General features: G+C 40.4%; 1 protein-coding gene across 1 annotated transcript; it reads left to right on the top strand.

The window, feature by feature from the left end:
- Positions 1–719: 719 nt before the first annotated feature.
- LOC141764169 (adhesion G protein-coupled receptor E5-like) lies at positions 720–20,249 on the top strand. The gene is made up of 17 exons (XM_074629163.1): positions 720–1,039; positions 8,528–8,602; positions 9,068–9,208; positions 9,292–9,423; positions 11,194–11,343; positions 11,663–11,700; positions 11,934–12,044; positions 12,145–12,298; positions 12,429–12,548; positions 12,630–12,829; positions 12,954–13,127; positions 13,843–14,037; positions 15,308–15,525; positions 15,657–15,815; positions 16,744–16,912; positions 17,092–17,193; positions 18,331–20,249. Exons 1-17 carry the CDS (start codon positions 1,009–1,011, stop codon positions 18,370–18,372), a joined length of 2,211 nt encoding a protein of 736 aa, XP_074485264.1. The 5' UTR covers positions 720–1,008; the 3' UTR covers positions 18,373–20,249.

Here is a 20,249-nt window from a genome sequence, read left to right as displayed (position 1 = left end):
ACAATATACTTAATGTTTGTGGATTATTTTAGCTCAGAGCTTTATGCATGTTAGATGATATGTAGAGTTATAACGACTTATATACCATCCTGTTTCCTCTGAACCACATCATTGTGGTTTTGTGGAGAATTTCACTTTAATAGAGGTCATCCTGCATCCGTCTCTAGTCTGTTTTCTTACTGTCTGGGGGGTTGAGAAAGCACAGAAGGTTTTTTCACTGGAATTGGGTGAAGGGCTGAACATTTGGGGGGGAAAGGAGAAAAAGTAGGAGGAGATTGAGAGTAGAAGTTGGGAGAATGGGAACCGATATGCGATTACTTACTGGCAAAACTCAAGTACAACAGCAGCTGTTTAGACTGAGTGTTAGTCATCGGCCTCTCTTCGGTCTCTGTTCCCTCCTCCTCTCTCTCTCTGTCTCTCATGAGAGTGTTGTGAATAGCTCCTGAAATAGAGCCCGCTGGAGCGTAAAGGCAAATGTGAAAGACGGCGTAGACAGAGGGGGGGTTTGTGTAAGCAATGTGATACGGTGCCAGCGTGAGAAATGTGTTCACATGGAAAGATACGGAGTGAAAGAAAAGAGCAAGAAAGAGTGACGCGACAGAGACAAGGCCACACAGAGAAGTGAAAGGGAGGAAAAGAGAGAGAGAGAGAGCAAGAGAGAGAGAGAGGGAGGGGTTGTGAATCAGGGGGAGAGCAAGGCGTGTTCAGACTGAGAGTCTGAATCTGAGAGAGGAAGAAAGCTGGCCAAGGTTCACTGTTATTTTCTCTGACATACAATCATCATCTACAGAAAGGATTTATCTTTTTTCAGGGGGTTTTTTACTCTCAAACTGGATTTTATGGACCTTGGACTAGAGAGAAGTCTGAAAAATACTCAAATATTTCTTGAACTTTGTGACAGGATCTAAACTTTTATTACAGGACATCAACCAGATCTACAAGATTTACAAGTAATTCATAGTTCTGATAAAGTCATCAGCTGTGTGGGGATATTGGTTTGCCTTTGACATGGGGTCTGGGAAGGAGCTACTTATTCTTGGTAAGTAAATCAATGAGAGCACAATGTGTGTGTGTGTGTGTGTGTGTGTGTGTGTGTTGCGAAAAATGAAGAAACCAAAAGTACAGGGAGGTTTGGTGGAAATGTTCATCAGCTGATGTACTTCTACTTTTTTGTTTTAGTCAGACACACCGCTTCTTATTCATATATGACAGCTATGGAAACATGTAAATACATGTATTTCTTTATCCATATATAAGCTTCCATTTCTCAATTTCTCACCACTAATATGGCAACTATTACCAACGGTCACAACTTGTTTATTTGATAGTAGAATGGGTGACATTTTTAGAAACTTAATTCTAGGTCACATGGGCAACATCAGTAACGGTCACCCGGTCAGACAGTGAGCACTGTGCACAGCCCTTCAGCTGTGTTTGCTGCTGTGACGTATGGACGAAGGTCAGAGTGGCTGCTGTGCAGTAAGAACCGCAGTCACCGGACCGACGCTGCAGGGCGGCCCAGGTCAGTTAGAGCAGCTCCTCAGGCCGTCAGAGTAAAATAAACCCAGAGCCTGAATGAGTTGTGGCAGCGTGCAGAGGTCTGATGGCGCACAATGACTCACAACAGGAAGAAAATAAGCGTGTTTTAGTAAACCACAAACCTTGACAGGATAGAAATATTTGTGGTTTATGCATCTGTGTCAGGCAGATTTCTGAAGCTCACCACCATGGGACATATTTATAACATACCAGTAAAATTCACTATGACTACAGTGTGTAACTTTTTACACACATGTTTTTTTACTCCATCTTTGTACTGATATCATTGAGTACACTATATGGTGACCATGTTATTAAAAATCGATTAACCTATGTATTGCGATTTTTTAGAAGTATACAGAATTCAGAAGTATAAACCATTACATGTCCCTTATAAATTAAAAAGAAAAAAAAACACTAATTTATAAGGGAAATGTCGTTAGTCTTTGATTTATGGGTTGCTGGAATTTTTTTTTTTTTATAAATAATGACTGATACAGTATATCTGACTTCAGGACATCTCTGACTTCATACATGCTGAAAATCTGAAATTTTCATTTTTCACTGTATTCATTTAGATATTTTAAGTAAAAGTCCCTAGAAGTGTATGATTCAACTTTTCCCATGGGCTAGTGTTACAAAAGTTAACAAAAATCGCAATAAATCTTAATATCAAATCGCAATACTTAAAAATCGCAATACCTATCCAATCGGCACCCAAGTATCTAGATAGTATTGAATCGGGAGATAGGTGTGTCGTCCCAGCCCTACCATGTCGGACATACATATTACATCATATCATATCCAAAACATAATAGGGTGTACTGAACTACCATATAACACTATACTACTACAGGTAATATTATATATCCAACTGTGTAAGTATATCTGAAATCTGCTATGAAAATTATTAAGTAAAACAACAAAATACATTAAATATGTATGTCAATATAAAAAGTAATATTCTGTTTATATATTTATCCATTATATTTAATGATCATATCACAGTTTGGTTTCCTAACCAGAGCCAAACGACACACTGTTGGTTCATGTTTGCAACAAAAGCAGAGGTACTCAATATAACAAAACCTCTGATATTAACAATTACTTTTATATTAACAATGGTGTGAAAAGGAGTCACTTATAGTGACAAACCCATCAAGAACTATCACCCAACTGCAGTTTCCCTCAACTCTACAGAGCATTTCAGCTTCTTACAGCTCAGAGTTTTGGTTTTCTGGCCCACAATTTTCTGGTTTTGGTTTTCACCACCTTGTTTCCTGTTGCAGCACGCTGCAAATATTTCAGTCACAAGTTGGCAGAGACCAAAAGAGAGATAACATAACATTAGATTCTACCCGACCTGAAAAGCCTCGGCACATCTCTCTGTGGTCCGTGTGCAGCTGGGTTATCAAGAAAGTGAGTATTTGAGGCACACAGCTGGAGAACCGAGACTACTGCTGGACAGAGGATAACGCGGTTGTGTCCAGAAAGTAACCCTCAAATTACGAAAACTTGCACTGACTGCAATGATGTTTTGAATTTGGACTGCTGTTACCCATTTTAAACGCTAGCTGTCAGTGCTCCTTTAAAGAGTGTGAAATTGAAATGTCCTATAGGAGGCCCAGTTTGAAAATACAGGAGGGGCTGTCATAAAAAAAATAGTTGAGCATTTACTTGAACAATGTCATTCAAGTTTGAAAGATTTTGAGGCAACACAATCAGACAGATGTTTTTTATTCTGAGGAGCTATTCCATGATTTATGACCCTAAAAACAGAATTGTGTCCAATGATTTTTTTTTAGACTACAGACGAGCCAGAACAGCTGCTCATGATCTATGCCTAAATTCATATACTAAAGGATGTCGAACACAAACTAAAGTCCATCCATGGTTTGTTTTATTGGTAATCAATATAATCGCTATTGTAATTTGGTATGTTTAGTTTACTGAGCATCAAGGTATTGAACCAAAAAGGTTTTATTATTTTTTTCAGCACTGCTAGCAGAAGCAAACTTTACAATAGTTTTGAAATAGGTGTTGAATTGTAAACATGTGACTAAACAGCTTTTATTAGTCAGCTTAACTTTTAGTTAAGTTAAATGAGGCCTCTGGGTTATAAGAAATTGCAGTTGCTCTCATATGCATGCGACATAACACACACACACAGATAGAGACGAACCCTGGCATATGCAAAAAGGGTTGGTTGCGTTTATAACTTCCACTTTCTATCAGTCCCAGAGGTAATGCAACAGGAAGAGAGACAGACTGACAAAAATGCAACATACAGCTTATGAATAAATGCGAGAAAGAAGAGGCACACAGAGAGGACAGTTTATGTTACAGACAGCTTCTCATTCACCACTCTGCTTACTGGTGAATGAAAGTCAGCTGCGAGCTGAGCACAAAGTCACTCTTTGTATATTTGCAGGCTTTGTTTCTGTCCACAGTTATTTAGTCATGAAGTTAGACTCAAGTCACACTGTTTCACACACTCGCTGTCAAACTCTGCCTGGATTTCCTTAAGTGGTGTTAGTGTGGGAGCTCCAGCTTCATCAGAGAACGACAGAGGGCTCATTGTGATCGAGGGAGGGAAACACAGGAGGGTTTGGAATATTCTTGTACTTACGCCATATGAGGGGGCGTCGTTTTCTTCACCGGTGAATCATGAGTCAAAAAATGTGACTGACATGTGTCTGTTGTGGTGTGTGGGTAATATGACCAGTAGGAGGTGGAGTTTAGCAGGAGGAAGAAAACAATCACTGAAATCATGCACATATATAATTCAAAAGGTGGCATACAGCAAACCAACACTAGCTCACCTGAAAACTGTCTAGTTAAACCCAACAATTAATGAAAACACGTCACTGAAAGATGGCAGACGTAGTCAGCCTGATGTCACAGCAGCTACAATTGATTCCAATAGTGACCCATGTACCAACACGACCAAGGCTGCGGTCGAAAAGTCAAAAAATGACGTGCTAATGTCTTTTTCTAACCACTTTTCCTTGACCTCGGTGAAAAACGTCATGGGGTCAAGGAAAGATGTGAAGGAGAATTCATAAGGACTTATAAAATACAACCGCGGCGTTGAGAGAATCCGACTGCACTTAAGTTACACTAGGCTCTGTAATTATGATGCAACGGCGGCGGTTGTTAGTGACGCAGGTCTGCTGTTGTGAAACTACAATGTTCTGAAGATGATCTACAAAAGGCCAATGCTCGCCCCGTGCGTTGTTAAACAGGTCTTTCAGTGACAGGCTACTTCACCCGCAGTGTGTGAAAGAGAGACACCACAGCTCCTTCTGCTGCTTTAACTCTTTACATCAACAGATAATAAAGGGTTATCTGACCTAACGTGGACAACCGGTGAAAAATATCACTTCATTACTAAGGTTGGAATTGAAATTAAAAAAAGTAATATATGATAAATATTTAGTTAATTGTTTGAGTTATGGAGAAAGGGTAGGACCATGTATAGGCTGTGACAGTTACTTCATCCCACTCCTTTTAGTTCATGGAATATTTAATTATGTTGATTATTTGTTTATTGACAGATTTCTAAATCTTTACTGTTCATTTTATTTGTTATTCTTGTTTTGTTTTTTACTTAGGTATTTGTTACATGTTTGTTACAAGAGCCTACGGCCAAGTCTGCAGCACACCAACACTTTATATTATGCATAAGTTGATATAACTAACTTTAGACTGGAATGATGAGGTGTGTGGGTTTGGATTCCTAAAGTAGCTACCACGAAGGGTTTAGCTGTTTTGGGTGAAACTTATAATTCCATACGACAGTATATATACATATATATATATATATATATATATATATATATTGAGGATATATATATATATATATATATATATATATATATATATATATATAGGCCCTTTTCTCAGCAGGCATCTTGACATGTCATTGCAGGGTAAACGCAGGTTTAACTAATAATATTAATGTTCCTGTTCCATTTAGGTGGGCCAGGGTCCTGGTATTGTGCATGCGGGCTCACTGGAACGGCTGTGACATTAATAAAGAACGGGACCATAATTCATTTGATCAATTAGATCTGTGTTTACCCTGCAATTACATGTCAAACTGGCTGCTGTGAAAACGGCCTATTCTAGTTGACTATGCTCTATTATAAATAACTGACCCCAGACAAATATTTGGAACGAAAAGGAATAACTATTACTGACTGATTTTTGAAATGTACAAACAATATTTACCCTCTCAGTTCAAAGGTACAAAAAAAATAACACAATTTAGACTCCTTTAAAATAATAAATGGTAACCCTTAAAATGATATTAAACAAAATTACCTCTATGAAAATTAGCAGATCAATTAATTACCTGAAAGAAATACCAAAATATTACAATCCTCTCAGGCAAAATCCCTTTAAATAACCCTGTTAACCACAAAGTGAGCTCTTTAGCAAACTAGACCAAACCTCACACTCCCACACACCCTAACACACCTTCACACCCTAACACACCTTCACACCCTAACACACCTTCACACCCTCACACACCCTAACACACCCTAACACACCCTCACACCCTCACACACCCTCACACCCTCACACACCCTAACACACCTTCACACCCTAACACACCTTCACACCCTCACACACCCACACACCCTAACACACCCACAAACCCACACACCTTCACACCCTCACACTCCCACACACCCTAACACACCCACACACCCTAACACACCTTCACACACCCACACACCCTAACACACCCACAAACCCACACACCTTCACACCCTCACACTCCCACACACCCTAACACACCTTCACACCCTCACACTCCCACACACCCTAACACACCTTCACACCCTAACACACCCACACACCCTCACACACCCACAAACCCACACACCTTCACACCCTCACACTCCCACACACCCTCACACTCCCACACACCCTAACACACCTTCACACCCTAACACACCCACACACCCTCACACACCTTCACACCCTCACACTCCCACACACCCTAACACACCCACACACCCTCACACACCTTCACACCCTCACACACCTTCACACCCTAACACACCCACACACCCTCACACACCCACACACCCTCACACACCTTCACACCCTCACACCCTCACACCCACACACACCTTCACACCCTCACATATCAGATAGGAGAGAAGTTGCAGGCCTGTGTGTTGCTCAGGTTATCCTCAACAGAGAAAAAACACAGAAAGTCAAACTCACAGTTCAGCGTCAGTCCTGGAGAAACAGTTTGTGGTGCTAAAGATCGAGCAAGACGGCAGAGGAGGTGAAATCCTCGTCAGAACAGACACCATTTCCGGTTAGCAATAGCGACCTTGTAGCATCTTAACGGGCCAACAGGTGTCTTCATCAGAGGACCCACACAGCTTTCCCGCTCACCGTGGGGTCAATCTGACCTTGAATGCAGCGCCGGGTCCAAGCTCACACTCAACTCGTTCACTTATCCACTATTCACACAAGCTAACTTAAAGAAACTGCTGCTAGCCGAAGCTACCAGATAAACTGAATTAGCATCCTGTAGCTCAACAGTTAGCATCGTTACTCCCGCTAGCTTAGCGGCTCACGGTTACGCACACACAGACACTAACGGTCGGGCTAATTAACCAACATTAAAAAGAGAAAACTGTGTGTTGGTGTCTTAGCATACTGCTACTATTTTTCCTCCATTTACTCGACCTAACTCTTTTTCCTGAACTCTTCGCTAGCGTCTCTCCCGTGTGTTTCTCTTTCGCCCGCCCTCTTCCTGATCTACAACCAATCACCACACAGGTGTCACTGACTGACACCTACAACAACCAATCACCACACAGGTGTCATTGACTGACACCTACAACAACCAATCAAACAAAAGAGCTGAAACTAAAGGCTTATTCAACTATTTACATCCTACCTTGTTTACAACTAAATTATCTTAATCTCTCATTTAACAATTTTCTGTTTCAGTTTAATAACTAACTTGTCAACAATAAGCTAAGATAAGATAAGATATTCCTTTATTAGTCCCACAGTGGGGAAATTTGCAGTGCAGAGCAGCAAAGGGGATAGTGCAAAAAAAACAAGATGCATGGGTAAAAAACTAAAAGCAAGATACAACACGGTGCAAAAAGCAAAACAAAAGTGAAACAAAATATGAACAATTAATATAACAGTTAATTATAAATAAATAGGAAAAATATAAACAAGGGGAAATATTAAAAATAGGTACAATATAAACAAGGGGAACTATTCAAAATTGGAACAATATATACAGTATTGACTATTACCAGACTATTAACAAATGTACAAGTGGAAAAATTATATTGCACAGTGAGAATGAATATTGCAAAGTATGGATTACACGAGTAGTAGTGATGATATTGCAAGGTCAGTGTAGATGTGTAAATGTAGATGATCAGTAACATGTTCAGAATGACAACATGCAGATGTTTAGCAGATGTTCATTACCATGTTCATGTCAATATATCCAATAGTGTTGAGACCGGTCGTTCAAAAAGTCAGGAGTTTGAGACATTTCACAGGAAAATAGAAAACTCTGAGGTATGTTTTGACATGTAAATTAATACCATCATTGCTGGAAAACGTGTAATAGCTCAGCAGCAAAATTGCATATAATTCTCAAATTTAAGTCTGGGGAAGTTTTGTCATATTTTATATATTTATCAGGAGCAAAAATTAAAATGGGGCACCACTAATGTGGGTTACAATTTTTGCTCAACTGTTGCACCATCCCCAGTGTAGCAGCTTTTGGAGCCAACTCGGGGGGTTAATTGAGCTGTTCAAATGCCCTTTCTGGGAAGAATTATGCTTGGAGGTTTCCCATGAAGGCCTGACTGTCTGAGTAAAGTTTTAAAAAGGGCACAATGTGTCAATTGTGTCTTTCTTGTTATTGCAAGATTCTGCCCTAATTGTGAATTGAAACTAAATGACCTCTTTCTCTCTTTCCCCACAGGCTTATTGTGTACGCTGGGGAAATGTTTCCTTGATTGTGGCCAGGGCTACGAAACAAAAGGCGGTGGATGCGTTGGTAATAATCTACCATGACCTCTCAATTTAACCATCCCTCTCCACTGTCTTGCTTCTGTCCACCAATGTTTTTGTAGTGGCTTCTACTCAAGACAAGAGCTCACAGAAATAAGAGGTGTTCTCATTATGCAATACCTCTTACTGGAGTTGACCAATAAAAGTAGCCTTTTTTTTGGTGACTTTCCACTTCGTTTTTTCCATTTTAGGATATATCCAGAGTAGATTGCAATGAAAACAACAGTAGAAGAGGTTTAAATTCTTAGATCACCACGATTTCAAGCAACTAGCAAAAACAAATACAAATGGACAGAGGAGCTAAAACAAAAAGAGCTAATAAGAAAGATTGCTTAAAATCAAGACGACAAGTTTATTTTTACCGACAAGAATGTTTTATTATGTATTGACCTGTGAGAGTCATCACTATAATTGTATTCTCTTTTCTTTATGTATTTGTATCCAAATCCAGATGAGGATGAGTGCGCCAACAGACTATGTGGGGATAACACAACCTGCTTCAACACGAATGGCAGCTACTATTGCCAGTGCCTGCCGGGCTACAAAAACATCAGAGGGCAGGTTAACTTCACTCTAGACGGACAGTGCAAAGGTGAGTGTGTGTCTCTGTGTGTGATCAGTGTCTCTCTCTCTTGTACAACTGGTATTATGCAACTTGTCTTGCTTCTCTGTCAGATGTCAACGAGTGCACCGATGATGGCAATATCTGCGGTCACGCTGCCAATTGTACGAACCGGATTGGGACCTACGAGTGCACCTGCCACTTTGGGTACACCAACGCCGCCAGTAGCCGTGGAAACTGCAAGGGTGAATATATACTATTATTTACACTTGTCTACAGTTGATTTGTGTGACAAGTACAGAAAATAACACACGTATTGTTAGCAATAAAATAGAAGTGCGCTCAGAGAGGCAGGTTTCATGTACGTCGTTCATGTAATCCTCCAAACGGACAAACCAACAAACCAACAAACAAACCAACAAACAAACCAACAAACCAACAAACCGACACCGGTGAAAACATAACCTCTTTCCTAGGCCTTCGGCCTTGGCAGAGGTAACAATGTAGATGAAAGCTGCACTGCACTGTCTCTGCCGACACTTGACATTGTTAAATTAAAGTTAACCAAAGCATCTCTGCTACTATTTGATTATCAGCTGATAGATATCCAGCGACACTGTGTCATGTGTCCTCTGCACTCCATTTTAGCGTGTTTTCCTGCCCTTGCCACTACGTGACAAGCAGCACGCTGTCATGGCCAAGTAGAGCGCCATTCTAAACCTGTCTAATACTCAGATGTCATGTCGTACGACTTAGCATACTGAGGCCTTAAAGCTGCAGTGGGTACGATTAGAGCAAATATGATTAAAAAAAAGTTATTTTTAGAAAACGTTCAGTATATCCTGACAGTAGTGCATGAGACAGATAATCTGAAAGAAGTCATGTGACTTTGTGTCCTCTGGTGTCCTCTGGTGCTCCTAATGACATCTGCAAGATTTCACAGACTGGAGGAAAACAACCAATCAGAGCCGAGCGGGAGCCTGCCGTCTCTGAGCAGCTGTCAATCATTCACAAACGCTGATCAAACGGTCAAACTAGGCAGTGCTGATCAAATATGAATCAATATTCTGTTACTGTAATGAGTGATTGACAGCTGCCTCCGTTGAATGAACAGCCAATAGGAACGCTCTCTCTCTGAAATGACCTGTGATTGGTCAAAGTCTCCCGTCATAGATTTTTCAAAGCCTGAAAACAGAGCCATGAGGAGGTGCAGAAGTCTAGTTATCTCTCAGAACACTTGAATAACAATATGCTGAAAGGTTAATATGGAATTTTTGCCCAATGATGCCAAAAATATTCTGCCTACTGCAGGTTTAATGATAAAAGATATAACATAGTAGCCCAGGTAAGATTGTAGTAGCAAAACCCCTGGGAGTATTGGTGCATTTTACTGCAAATAATTTCCACTTTTAATTCGTAAGGAGGAGAATGTGTCATTTCCTTTTTATCAAAAGTTACTTTAAGCCGAACAGTCGAGAGATTGTAGTGATAATGAAATCTTTTGGGAGCTTCTCAGTGAAGAACAGAAGCAACTCCTCTGACAACACCCCTGGTAATTTTACAGGCACATAGAAACACATTCAAATAAAACTCTTATGAAAGATTCAGGAAACTCATAGCTTCCCTCTCCACCTATAGGGATCATTTCCAAAATCAAACACTGCCTGTCCTGGGCTGATCTCCCAAAGGTCAGACATGCTTTTGTTTCATCGTGACTCAGCCATCCCTGTACTCTGACCTAAACCACAAAGCCATCTCCTGCCTCCTGCTAGTACAAATTGCAGCTCTTGAGAACATCTCACGACACCGGTTGCCCGGAAAGTTCGGAACTGTCTAAGATCCTTTTGCAACAATGAAAGACTCACACGACCGTGCCCCTGGTTACATTGCAGAGATGTTTGTTCCATTTGCAATGCCTGCTATATTCAGATCTGTTTCCAGCTGGTCTCACTGAAACCATTGCCATCGAGGAATGCCAGTGATAACTGATGTCTCCGTTCCCTCTCCTCACACAGACATAAATGAATGCGCCGAAGCTGAAGAAATAAGAAAAATAGAAGAACTCTGCGGAAAAGAAGGGACTTGTGAAAACAGTAATGGGAGTTACTGGTGCAAGTGTCCCCAAGGATACACCAATTATGGCATCCCAAGGACCCCATGCTCAGGTGAGTGTATGCATGCACGATCCCTCTCCATCACCATTACCTACCTACTTACTTTTCTCCTCATATTAAGCCTCTACTTGCTCACACCCTCCTTGGATAAACTTCCCAACACAGATGTCGTTGTTGCGTACTTTCTGCGTTGACTCATCTGAGCTCAGATAACCTGTGGTGTATGTCTCACAGGATAATGGGGATGAGTTTCTGTTCAGTGCTGCTGCTCTGCTGTGTAGATTATATCACACTCCTCTGCTTTCAATGCATACTGTAGTGACGAATCAAACTGAGATGATAATCTGTTGTTTCGCTCCGTTCCATCTAGAGCTCAGCTGTGACAACTTCAATGGAGGCAGCGGGCCGGTAAGCTGCATTGTTAGATACAAAATTATTAGCACAATAAGTTCTTCTAAAGGGTTTATTTTCCCACTTGTCCCTGCAGCTCAAAGTGCAGGTCAGCACAAGAACATTTCAACCAATTTCCTCTATTTGCTTGACCTCCCTGCAGCCCTGTAGGGTTTAGTATACATGAACTCTAGAGGGCAAACTGAATAGTCTTATTATTCTCTCCCCCCGTCTCTGTCTCTGTCTCTCAGACGCTCGGAGGCCTGGCAGACATTATGTCCTTGATGAGAAACAGCTGTTTGGCTCTGTCTAACCCAAGCGCTACTGGTGAAGGGAAAACCGATGGAGAGGCGCTACTGGAGGTCAGAGCAGCAGATACAACGCAAACGCACACATTCTTACACCTACAAACACATACGGTATTCTCAATTCCCCCTCTCTTGTGTCCTGCAACCTGGACAGAAACTTTTCACAGCGACAGAGGCCATCCTGTCCCCCGGTCACCTGGACAGCAGTGAAGATGTGAGCAGACTGCTTGGTACGGTTGAGAACGCCATTATGCTCATTGGCCCACAGCTCAAACGCAACCGCACCAAGATAGAGACCACTGAGACAGGTAACAGTGTCCACAAGCTCAGCCGTGATTCGGCCTTTTCCAGGACGAGGATGCAGGCAAAGTTTAATAAATAATGGTGGAAAAGCTAATGTGAACTGTGTTATTTGAAATTAGTTATTTGCTCAAATAGACGCAGAGATTGCAGTGCAGAGGGGAATGACGCGACCCACTGGACCAATCCATCTGACCAATGAGAATGCTACACTCGACACTGACTGGACAACAGCAGCTGGGACGGGATCCTACCATGGTAAATTCTCTTCTGACAAAAAAGGTCATACTTTTTATGTTTATCAATGAATACTATCATATTTCTTGTTGTCTTTTGCAGGTTTTGCTCTGGCTTCGTTGTTGAGCTACAAGAACCTTAAGATATCTGTTAACCGGTCCTTTGATAAGCTCACAGGACATGAAAAGGATGGTGTGAAACCCTCCTTTCAGATCTCCTCTAAAGTTGTGTCCGTTGTGGTCTCTAACCCGTCCACTCAGAACCTGAGCTCCCCTGTCAACATCACCCTCAGACATCAACAGGTAGTCCCTCCTGTCCTCTCAGTGTGGTTGTCCCACTTCTTTTGATCATTATAGTCAAAACAGGAGTACTGGAATATGAAGAAAGAAATATCGTCTGCTTTTGACATGATTGTATTGTTTATAGAACACAGCGAAGTCGGCTAAGGTGAGCTACATCTGTGCGTACTGGGATGAGACTGGGGCCTGGTCCACAGACGGTTGTTATAAACAGCCCTCCAACTCCAATGCCACACACACTGTGTGCACATGTGAACATCTGAGCAGCTTTGCTGTGCTCATGGCCCTCTACCCCATGGAGGTAAGAAGCAGACACACACACCATAAAAACCTATTGTCAAATTATGAAAAGTAACATTATGAATTAAAAAAAGTGGCTTGAAATGTAAAATCTTAAGTCCTATAACTCTTATTTATTAATTTTAATTGATTTAATTACTTGTTTCTTTTATATATTTTCCACAATTTATTTGTCTGATTATTTATTTCATTATCACTTATTTATTTATTCAATAACTTCTCATGCTGTTTTTGGCCGCAGCCGAAGCTCTGATAAATGATTTATCTACCTATGGCTACCAAATGACAACATTAGCGGCTAGCTGGGGAACATAGTGGAGCATTTAGCAGCTAAAGAGCCAGATATTGCCCTCTGGGGTTGGTGGAGACCAAAGAAGAGAGTAAATATTGGACTTAGTTCGTCAGGTGGCCTGAAACACGACTCCAAATGAATGATGATGTTGCTCCGTATCTGCTGGACGCGTAAATAGACAGCTGTTTGCTAACAAGTTTGCCATATCAACTTTATAAAGTGATAATATATCAATGCTGTGTTTACGCTATGTTTGTTTGCGCTGCTCCCAAGAGGCCAAAATATGAGTTATTGTTTTACCAAGTAAAGTATGATGGACAATGTTTCCGTCTCTTCTTCACTCACCTGCTGTCAGTGTGAAAAAACACTCACACATTATGAAGTAAATGATGACCTCGTGACCTAATGTGTCTTTCTCTACCAGCCCATCTTTGGGCTCAAGGTGGTGACCTGGATAGGGCTGACCATCTCCCTGTTGTGCCTCGTACTGTGCATCCTGACATTCAAGTTCTGCCGCTCCATACATGGCACCCGCACCACCATCCACCTGCACCTCTGCATCTGCCTCTTCATGGCTGACCTCATCTTTCTGGCTGGCATTTCACAAACTGAACCTGTGGTATGTTTGTGCAAGCAAATAATGACTTCAGTTGCACAGTTACACTGCAATAATGTCACTATTGACCTTGTCTTTATTAAGAAAGTCATTTGATTAAAATGTTACAGTGGGATTAACTGTTCCACTCATCTTCCTGTTTACATGCACCAAAGCAGAGCCCACATCAGAGCATTCCTGCAATATTAAACCTCAAGCCCGTCTTTCTGCCACGTTACAGTTGAATACCCCTGTGGTTATCTTGAGGCAAAAAAGGGGGAAAAACTGTGCTTTGAGACTTTTTCTCAGACAGTTCTCTTGAGAAGGCTGACAGTGGAGCGGAAAATCACAAAATAGGAAGTTTGTTTGTACGTACTAGTAGAGAGCACTTCTAAATGACCCAGAACTGTCTTACTCAGTGGCGGAAAATAACTGTATTTAAGTACAGTTTTTGGGAACTTGTACTCTCCATTTTATGCAACTTTACATTGTGCTCCACAACATTTCAGATGCACCTTTTTTACTCAACTACATTTATTTATGCCCGTGTCTGGGCAGCTGTCAATCACTGCTCGCAAAACAAAGAAAGTTTGGGACCTGGCCATGTGGAAAACTGTCGAGCCAAAACCAAGCACCGCCCACCGGCCCGAGCAAATTTATCATTTTACAGCTGAAAAGTACACTACAAGATGTTTCTGAAAACATTTGAGGCAAGAAAGAAGCATTACAGTAACTGAATATTGATTCATATTTGATCAGCGCTGCCTAGTTTGACCGTTTGATCGGAGTTCACGAGCTTCGGGAGCAGTGATTGACAGCTGCTGTAGAAACTGCTCGGCTCTGATTGGTAGTTTTCCTTAGGGCACATTGAAGTCTAGCAAATGCCATTAGGAGCTCCAGGAGGAGGCAGAAGAACATGATTTTTTTTCACGTATTATCTGTCTCATGCACTACTGTCAGGATATAGTGACAGCTTTATAGAAATAACTTTTTATCACATTTGCTTAAAGTTACCAACTGCAGCTTTAATGATACACGCATTGAAAGGATTTGAGTACTTTTACTTTTGGTAGAGTGGTATTCCTTCTTAAGGATCTAACTACTTCTTCGTCTGCTGGTCTTGATTTAATTCATCTGACTGTAATCTAACTGAGTCATGATAGTCACAAAGAGCTTGGACATTTCTTATTCAAAGTATTGTCTTTATTAGATTAGTGCTGTGAGACAGTTCATTCCTCTGCTCCGTCCTCTCTGATCTCATCTTTCTTAATGTTCGCATGTGACATTATTACAGGGCGGCTGCAGGTTCGTTGCAGGGTTGCTCCATTTCTTCTTCTTGGGAGTGTTTACCTGGATGCTGTTAGAAGGGGTGCAGCTGTACCGCATGGTGGTCCTGGTGTTCAACGCCAACATCCGGCCCCTCTACTTATTCGTCACTGGTTATGGGACACCCCTGGTTATCGTCATCATATCTGCCATCATCAGACCAAGTGGCTACGGCACTGACCGTCAGTAAGTGTTACAGTATGTGTGTTTGCATTCTTCATGTGTGATGGCAATTACATCAGTGCATTACAGAGACCTGCTGTCATCTATCTCACGAAAACCCTGTAATGCACATGTGTTTCCTTCCTCTCAACTAGCTGCTGGCTGTCCCTGAAAGACGGCCTCATCTGGAGCTTCTTTGGCCCCGTGTGCTTCATCATCATCTTCAACGTCATCTTTTTCATCGTCACCGTCTGGAAGCTCGCCCAGAAGTTCACCAGCCTCAACCCAGACCTCTCCAAATTGCACAAAATTAAGTCAGTCTGTGTGTGTGTCTGCTCCTGCTGTTATAATGTGTGAACCAATGTGACCCTCACCTTTTCCACTGCGCAAGTCAACACGTATGTTGCCCAAATGGAGCAGATTTGGGAACTGAAAAATGCATGGATGGAAAGAACGTGAGAGTTTTGTGGGGGAAAAATGTAGCGAATGTTTTTATAGTACCAACTCTGCTCTCTGCTGACGTGCTACTGTGCGCCCCCCCCCACCCCACTCCAACTATGCATGCTCATATTTTACTCCACTCGGTGCATTTGCAGACAACACTGTATAAACATGAGCAGCTGCAGACACATTTTAGCCTTGATGAAAAAATAATCCATCCTTGGATACACTGGTTCATCAATCAGTGATGTTCAATTTAGCCCAGGGGAATGTGAATGTGAATGTCTTGTGCTAAAGTCCAGGGAGGAAAAACTCTGAAAGCATTAGATTATAATCAAAAGGTTTCCATGGTTTTCTGGCAGTGGAAAATCATCCCATTCCTCATTTCAGATGGATTTTCTCAGATTCTGAGGGACTGAAATTAAAACCTGGTGTTTTAGATGGTTAAACTTTTATATGCTATTAATCTCCTCTTTATCTCGATGTGAGTTATATCGCCAGTCATTAATAGGAATAAGAGGCATACATCACCAAATACTACAAAGGGCCCGTGCAGAGTGCAGTACAGTACATTGCCGGAAACTGTTTTCCTGAATTTTCCTTTAATCTTTTATTCATCAGTTGCCTTTGGTTTCTCTTCTTCCACCATCTCTCAATAGACAGTGAACTGCAGGGGTTTTCCAGACTGCAACTGAGTCATCCGTGTGTTTGGGTTCATGTTAATCTTATCTTTCATTCTCTGACTGTTGCCTTTTCTCTGATCCCCCCCTCCCTTCCCCATCCTCCTTTTGAACTCTGCAGAGCTTTCACGGTGACAGCTATCGCCCAGATGTGCATACTGGGTCTGATGTGGGTGTTTGGGGCCTTCCTGTTTCAAGAGGGCACCACAGTGGTAGCATACATCTTCACTATCCTCAATAGCCTGCAGGGAGCGCTAGTCTTCTTAATGCACTGCCTGCTGTCTAAACAGGTAGGATACACTAGCTGTATGTGTGTGTGTAACTGTGTCTGTATACATAAGGGTCAGAGGTTAACACAATAAATGAAACTATAAAAATTCAGCTATAAGTGAAAGTGTAACAACAAAGATGTCAGGGGTTTTGAGCAGTGCATTTGTGAATTTCCCTGATGTTCTGCTGCCCTCTGCAGGTGAGAGAGGAGTACGCCCATTTCCTCTCCTATATCTGCAGACCACAGAAGAAGAGATACTCCGACTTCAGCAGTACCAATCCCTCCAGTAGTCAGACACAAGTAAGTGACTTCACTCACTATCGATCTCCCTAAGTCACAAACACATGTACTCAACTTCTGTACAATTTTGAGGTATTGTACTTTGAGTATTTGCTTTTTATACAACCTAATACTTACATTTAATACATTTCAAGTGTAAGTGTAAGTACTCTTTAATTTAACTTTTAATTTCACTACATTTATCTGACATTTACAGCAATGAGTTACTTTGCAGATTCAAATTTGACATACATATCTTTTAAAATATAATGCATTGTTAAAGATTAACAAAGATTGCATTAGCTCCACCTTGATCAACTATATGAAAAAAAAGATTTACATGGTAATGCATCAAAGATTTTATTTAAGTTATATAATATACAATTAGGGCTGTCAATCGATTAAAATATTTAATCGTGATTAATCGCTAATTAATTGCACATCTGTTCAAAATCTACCTTAAAGGGAGATTTGTCAAGTATTTAATACTCTTATCGAGATGGGAATGGGCAAATATATTTGCTTTATGCAAATGTATGTATATATTTATTATTGGAAATCAATGAACAACACAAAACCATAAGAAACCCTCACAGGTACTGCATTAAGCAGAAAAAATATGCTCAAATCATAACATAGCAAACTGCAGCCCAACAGGCAACAACAGCTGTCAGTGTGTCAGTGTGCTGACTTGACTATGACTTGCCCCAAACTGCATGTGATTATCATAAAGTGGGCATGTCTGTAAAGAGGAGACTCGTGGGTACCCATAGAACCCATTTTCATTCACATATCTTGAGGTCAGAGGTTAAGGGACCACTTTGAAACTGGCCATGCCAGTTTTTGCGTTAAAGAAATTAGTGGCGTTAAAACTAATTTGCATTAATGTGTTATTATCGCATTAACTTAGACAGCCCTATATACTATATAACAATATAGCAATATAGCACTTATTTTGCATGATGCATTCGTTTACTTTTAATACTTTAAGTACATTTTGTTGGTAGTATTTATGAAGTTTGTTATGGAGTATTTTTACATTGTGGTATTGCTGCTTTTACTTTGATGAAATCATACTTCTTCCATTGCAGCAAACACATTACATACAGTATGTTGTCTGACACTGTTTCTGAACTTGTGCTGTTTGTGTTCTTTTAGGGTTCTCGGAGCGGGCAGCACACCGGAGAATCCCAAATATGAAGCGCTCTATCTTATATTGAACGCCAAAGACAGACTATCACATCTTTAACCTATCTGGGCTAAGTTAGCCCTGATTTGAAAGGTTTGGATGACAAATAATAATTCAGTCATTATCTACTCACCTTGATTTCAACTGAAACTCTATTTCAGTTTCGTTGTACACCAACTGTTTAACGGTACAACTAACCAGGGCCCCCCAAGAGGTCTCAAGATAAATCTGAGGGGTCATGAGATATTTAACAAGAAAGAAAATGGGACCAAATTGTTTTACAACCAAAAATCTCCACTAATAGCATCATCTGTTGCATTATGGGTCAGAAATTCTACCATTTCCCTCTTAATTTTGCTTATTTTCCTCATTGATAATGTAAATGGTGGATCAAGTTGTATTGGTGATGACTGAATTTTTGTTTTAGTGTCATTATTGTCACAGCAGGCAAGAAGTAGCTAACTTCTAAACGTGTTTATTCAGGAACGCTTTAAGTGAAAGTGAAGATATTTCACTCGGTTCATCCTTAACATATCACAATCATAATATAAGCTGTATTGCCTTTGGAGGGATTGAAAGTGATACATACATACTGTAGACATAGAGTATTTATTTTCAAGGGCAAACTATAAAGTCTACATTCTGTAGGCTACAAGAAAATATGAGTGATGCTCTTTATGCTTAAAGTATGAGCAAACAGTTTGCGCTGTATTTTATATCAATGTTTTATGTAAAAATAAGGGTGGGTGTGCTTTTTGTTCATGGGTTCTTCACAGAAAATATTTGTTTCCATGTACAATATTAAACAGTACTGTATGTTATAATGGCAAAGATGATGGTGCAAATGTCCCATGAAGTGCCTCTGATGTTCCCTTCATGTTTCTGCAGATTTTATGTCTGTTGTTTCTTGATTTTAAACAAAATAAGTGATTTTTTTCAATCACTTGTGGCTATTTTGAAATAATCTTTTTTTTTATTTGCAATTAAGCTGTGCCTTTTGTCACCGGTGTATGTGAAGATATCATTTCTCTTTTTAATTATCAAACAAGAAAACAAATCCAGCCCAAAATAGATGCTTAGGAAATTTACGAAGAACAGACCCACCCTTCTGATAAGCCTGCAGCTTCCTGCAATCAAACTGTGTTTATGGAATAAAATTCCTTTTTGTTGTCATGTTTTCTTATTTTAGCTGTTAGCCTCCACACATTGTTATTGACTGTAAGGTTTCACATCCCTGAAAGGAGAACTTCAGCTGTTTTGATCAGGTCTAATGGGAGATTTACAGACCTGAGTTTGTTTATGTTATTGCACTTTTCTGTTGTAAAAAATGATAATGCAGCACATCTTCACTCACGTGGTGCATGTGATAATCAAGAAGACTTGAGAACCAGCCTCACTTACAGAACCTGAACAGTTTACTTGTTGTAATAAAGCTATCAATTATATATTTTTACATTTTCTATTTAATAAAAATTGATCAGACACATTGATCTGCAGAGAGAGAGAGAGAGAGAGAGAGAGAATCCACATACCAGCCTTTTGTTTATATTGAAATTGCTTCTCTCTTTCTTACATATGAACCCGATTAAGATGTATCGGCCAAAACAACTAAACTTTTTAGGTTCCTACGTGTGGCTGCACTTTTTTGTGACCATCGATACCTTTTATTCATGCATTGCAAAATGTATTTTTATGTGAAAAAGCTATTATGCAGCATTTTGTGAATGTAAGAATCTTATTTTTAGAATATAGGTTATTATAGATGTTCTAGTTTGAAGGTATATGAACTTATTTTTCTACTCTAGTTTGTTGTATGTTGTTTGGTACTGTTTTTCTTTAAAGAATATGCACCACACGTTTTAATAAAGCTTCTACTTCATCTGAAAAA

This window comes from Sebastes fasciatus, chromosome 3 (assembly GCF_043250625.1).
Source record: "Sebastes fasciatus isolate fSebFas1 chromosome 3, fSebFas1.pri, whole genome shotgun sequence".
In the NCBI taxonomy this organism is placed as follows: domain Eukaryota; kingdom Metazoa; phylum Chordata; class Actinopteri; order Perciformes; family Sebastidae; genus Sebastes; species Sebastes fasciatus.
This window is presented reverse-complemented; position numbering and strand designations above follow the sequence as displayed.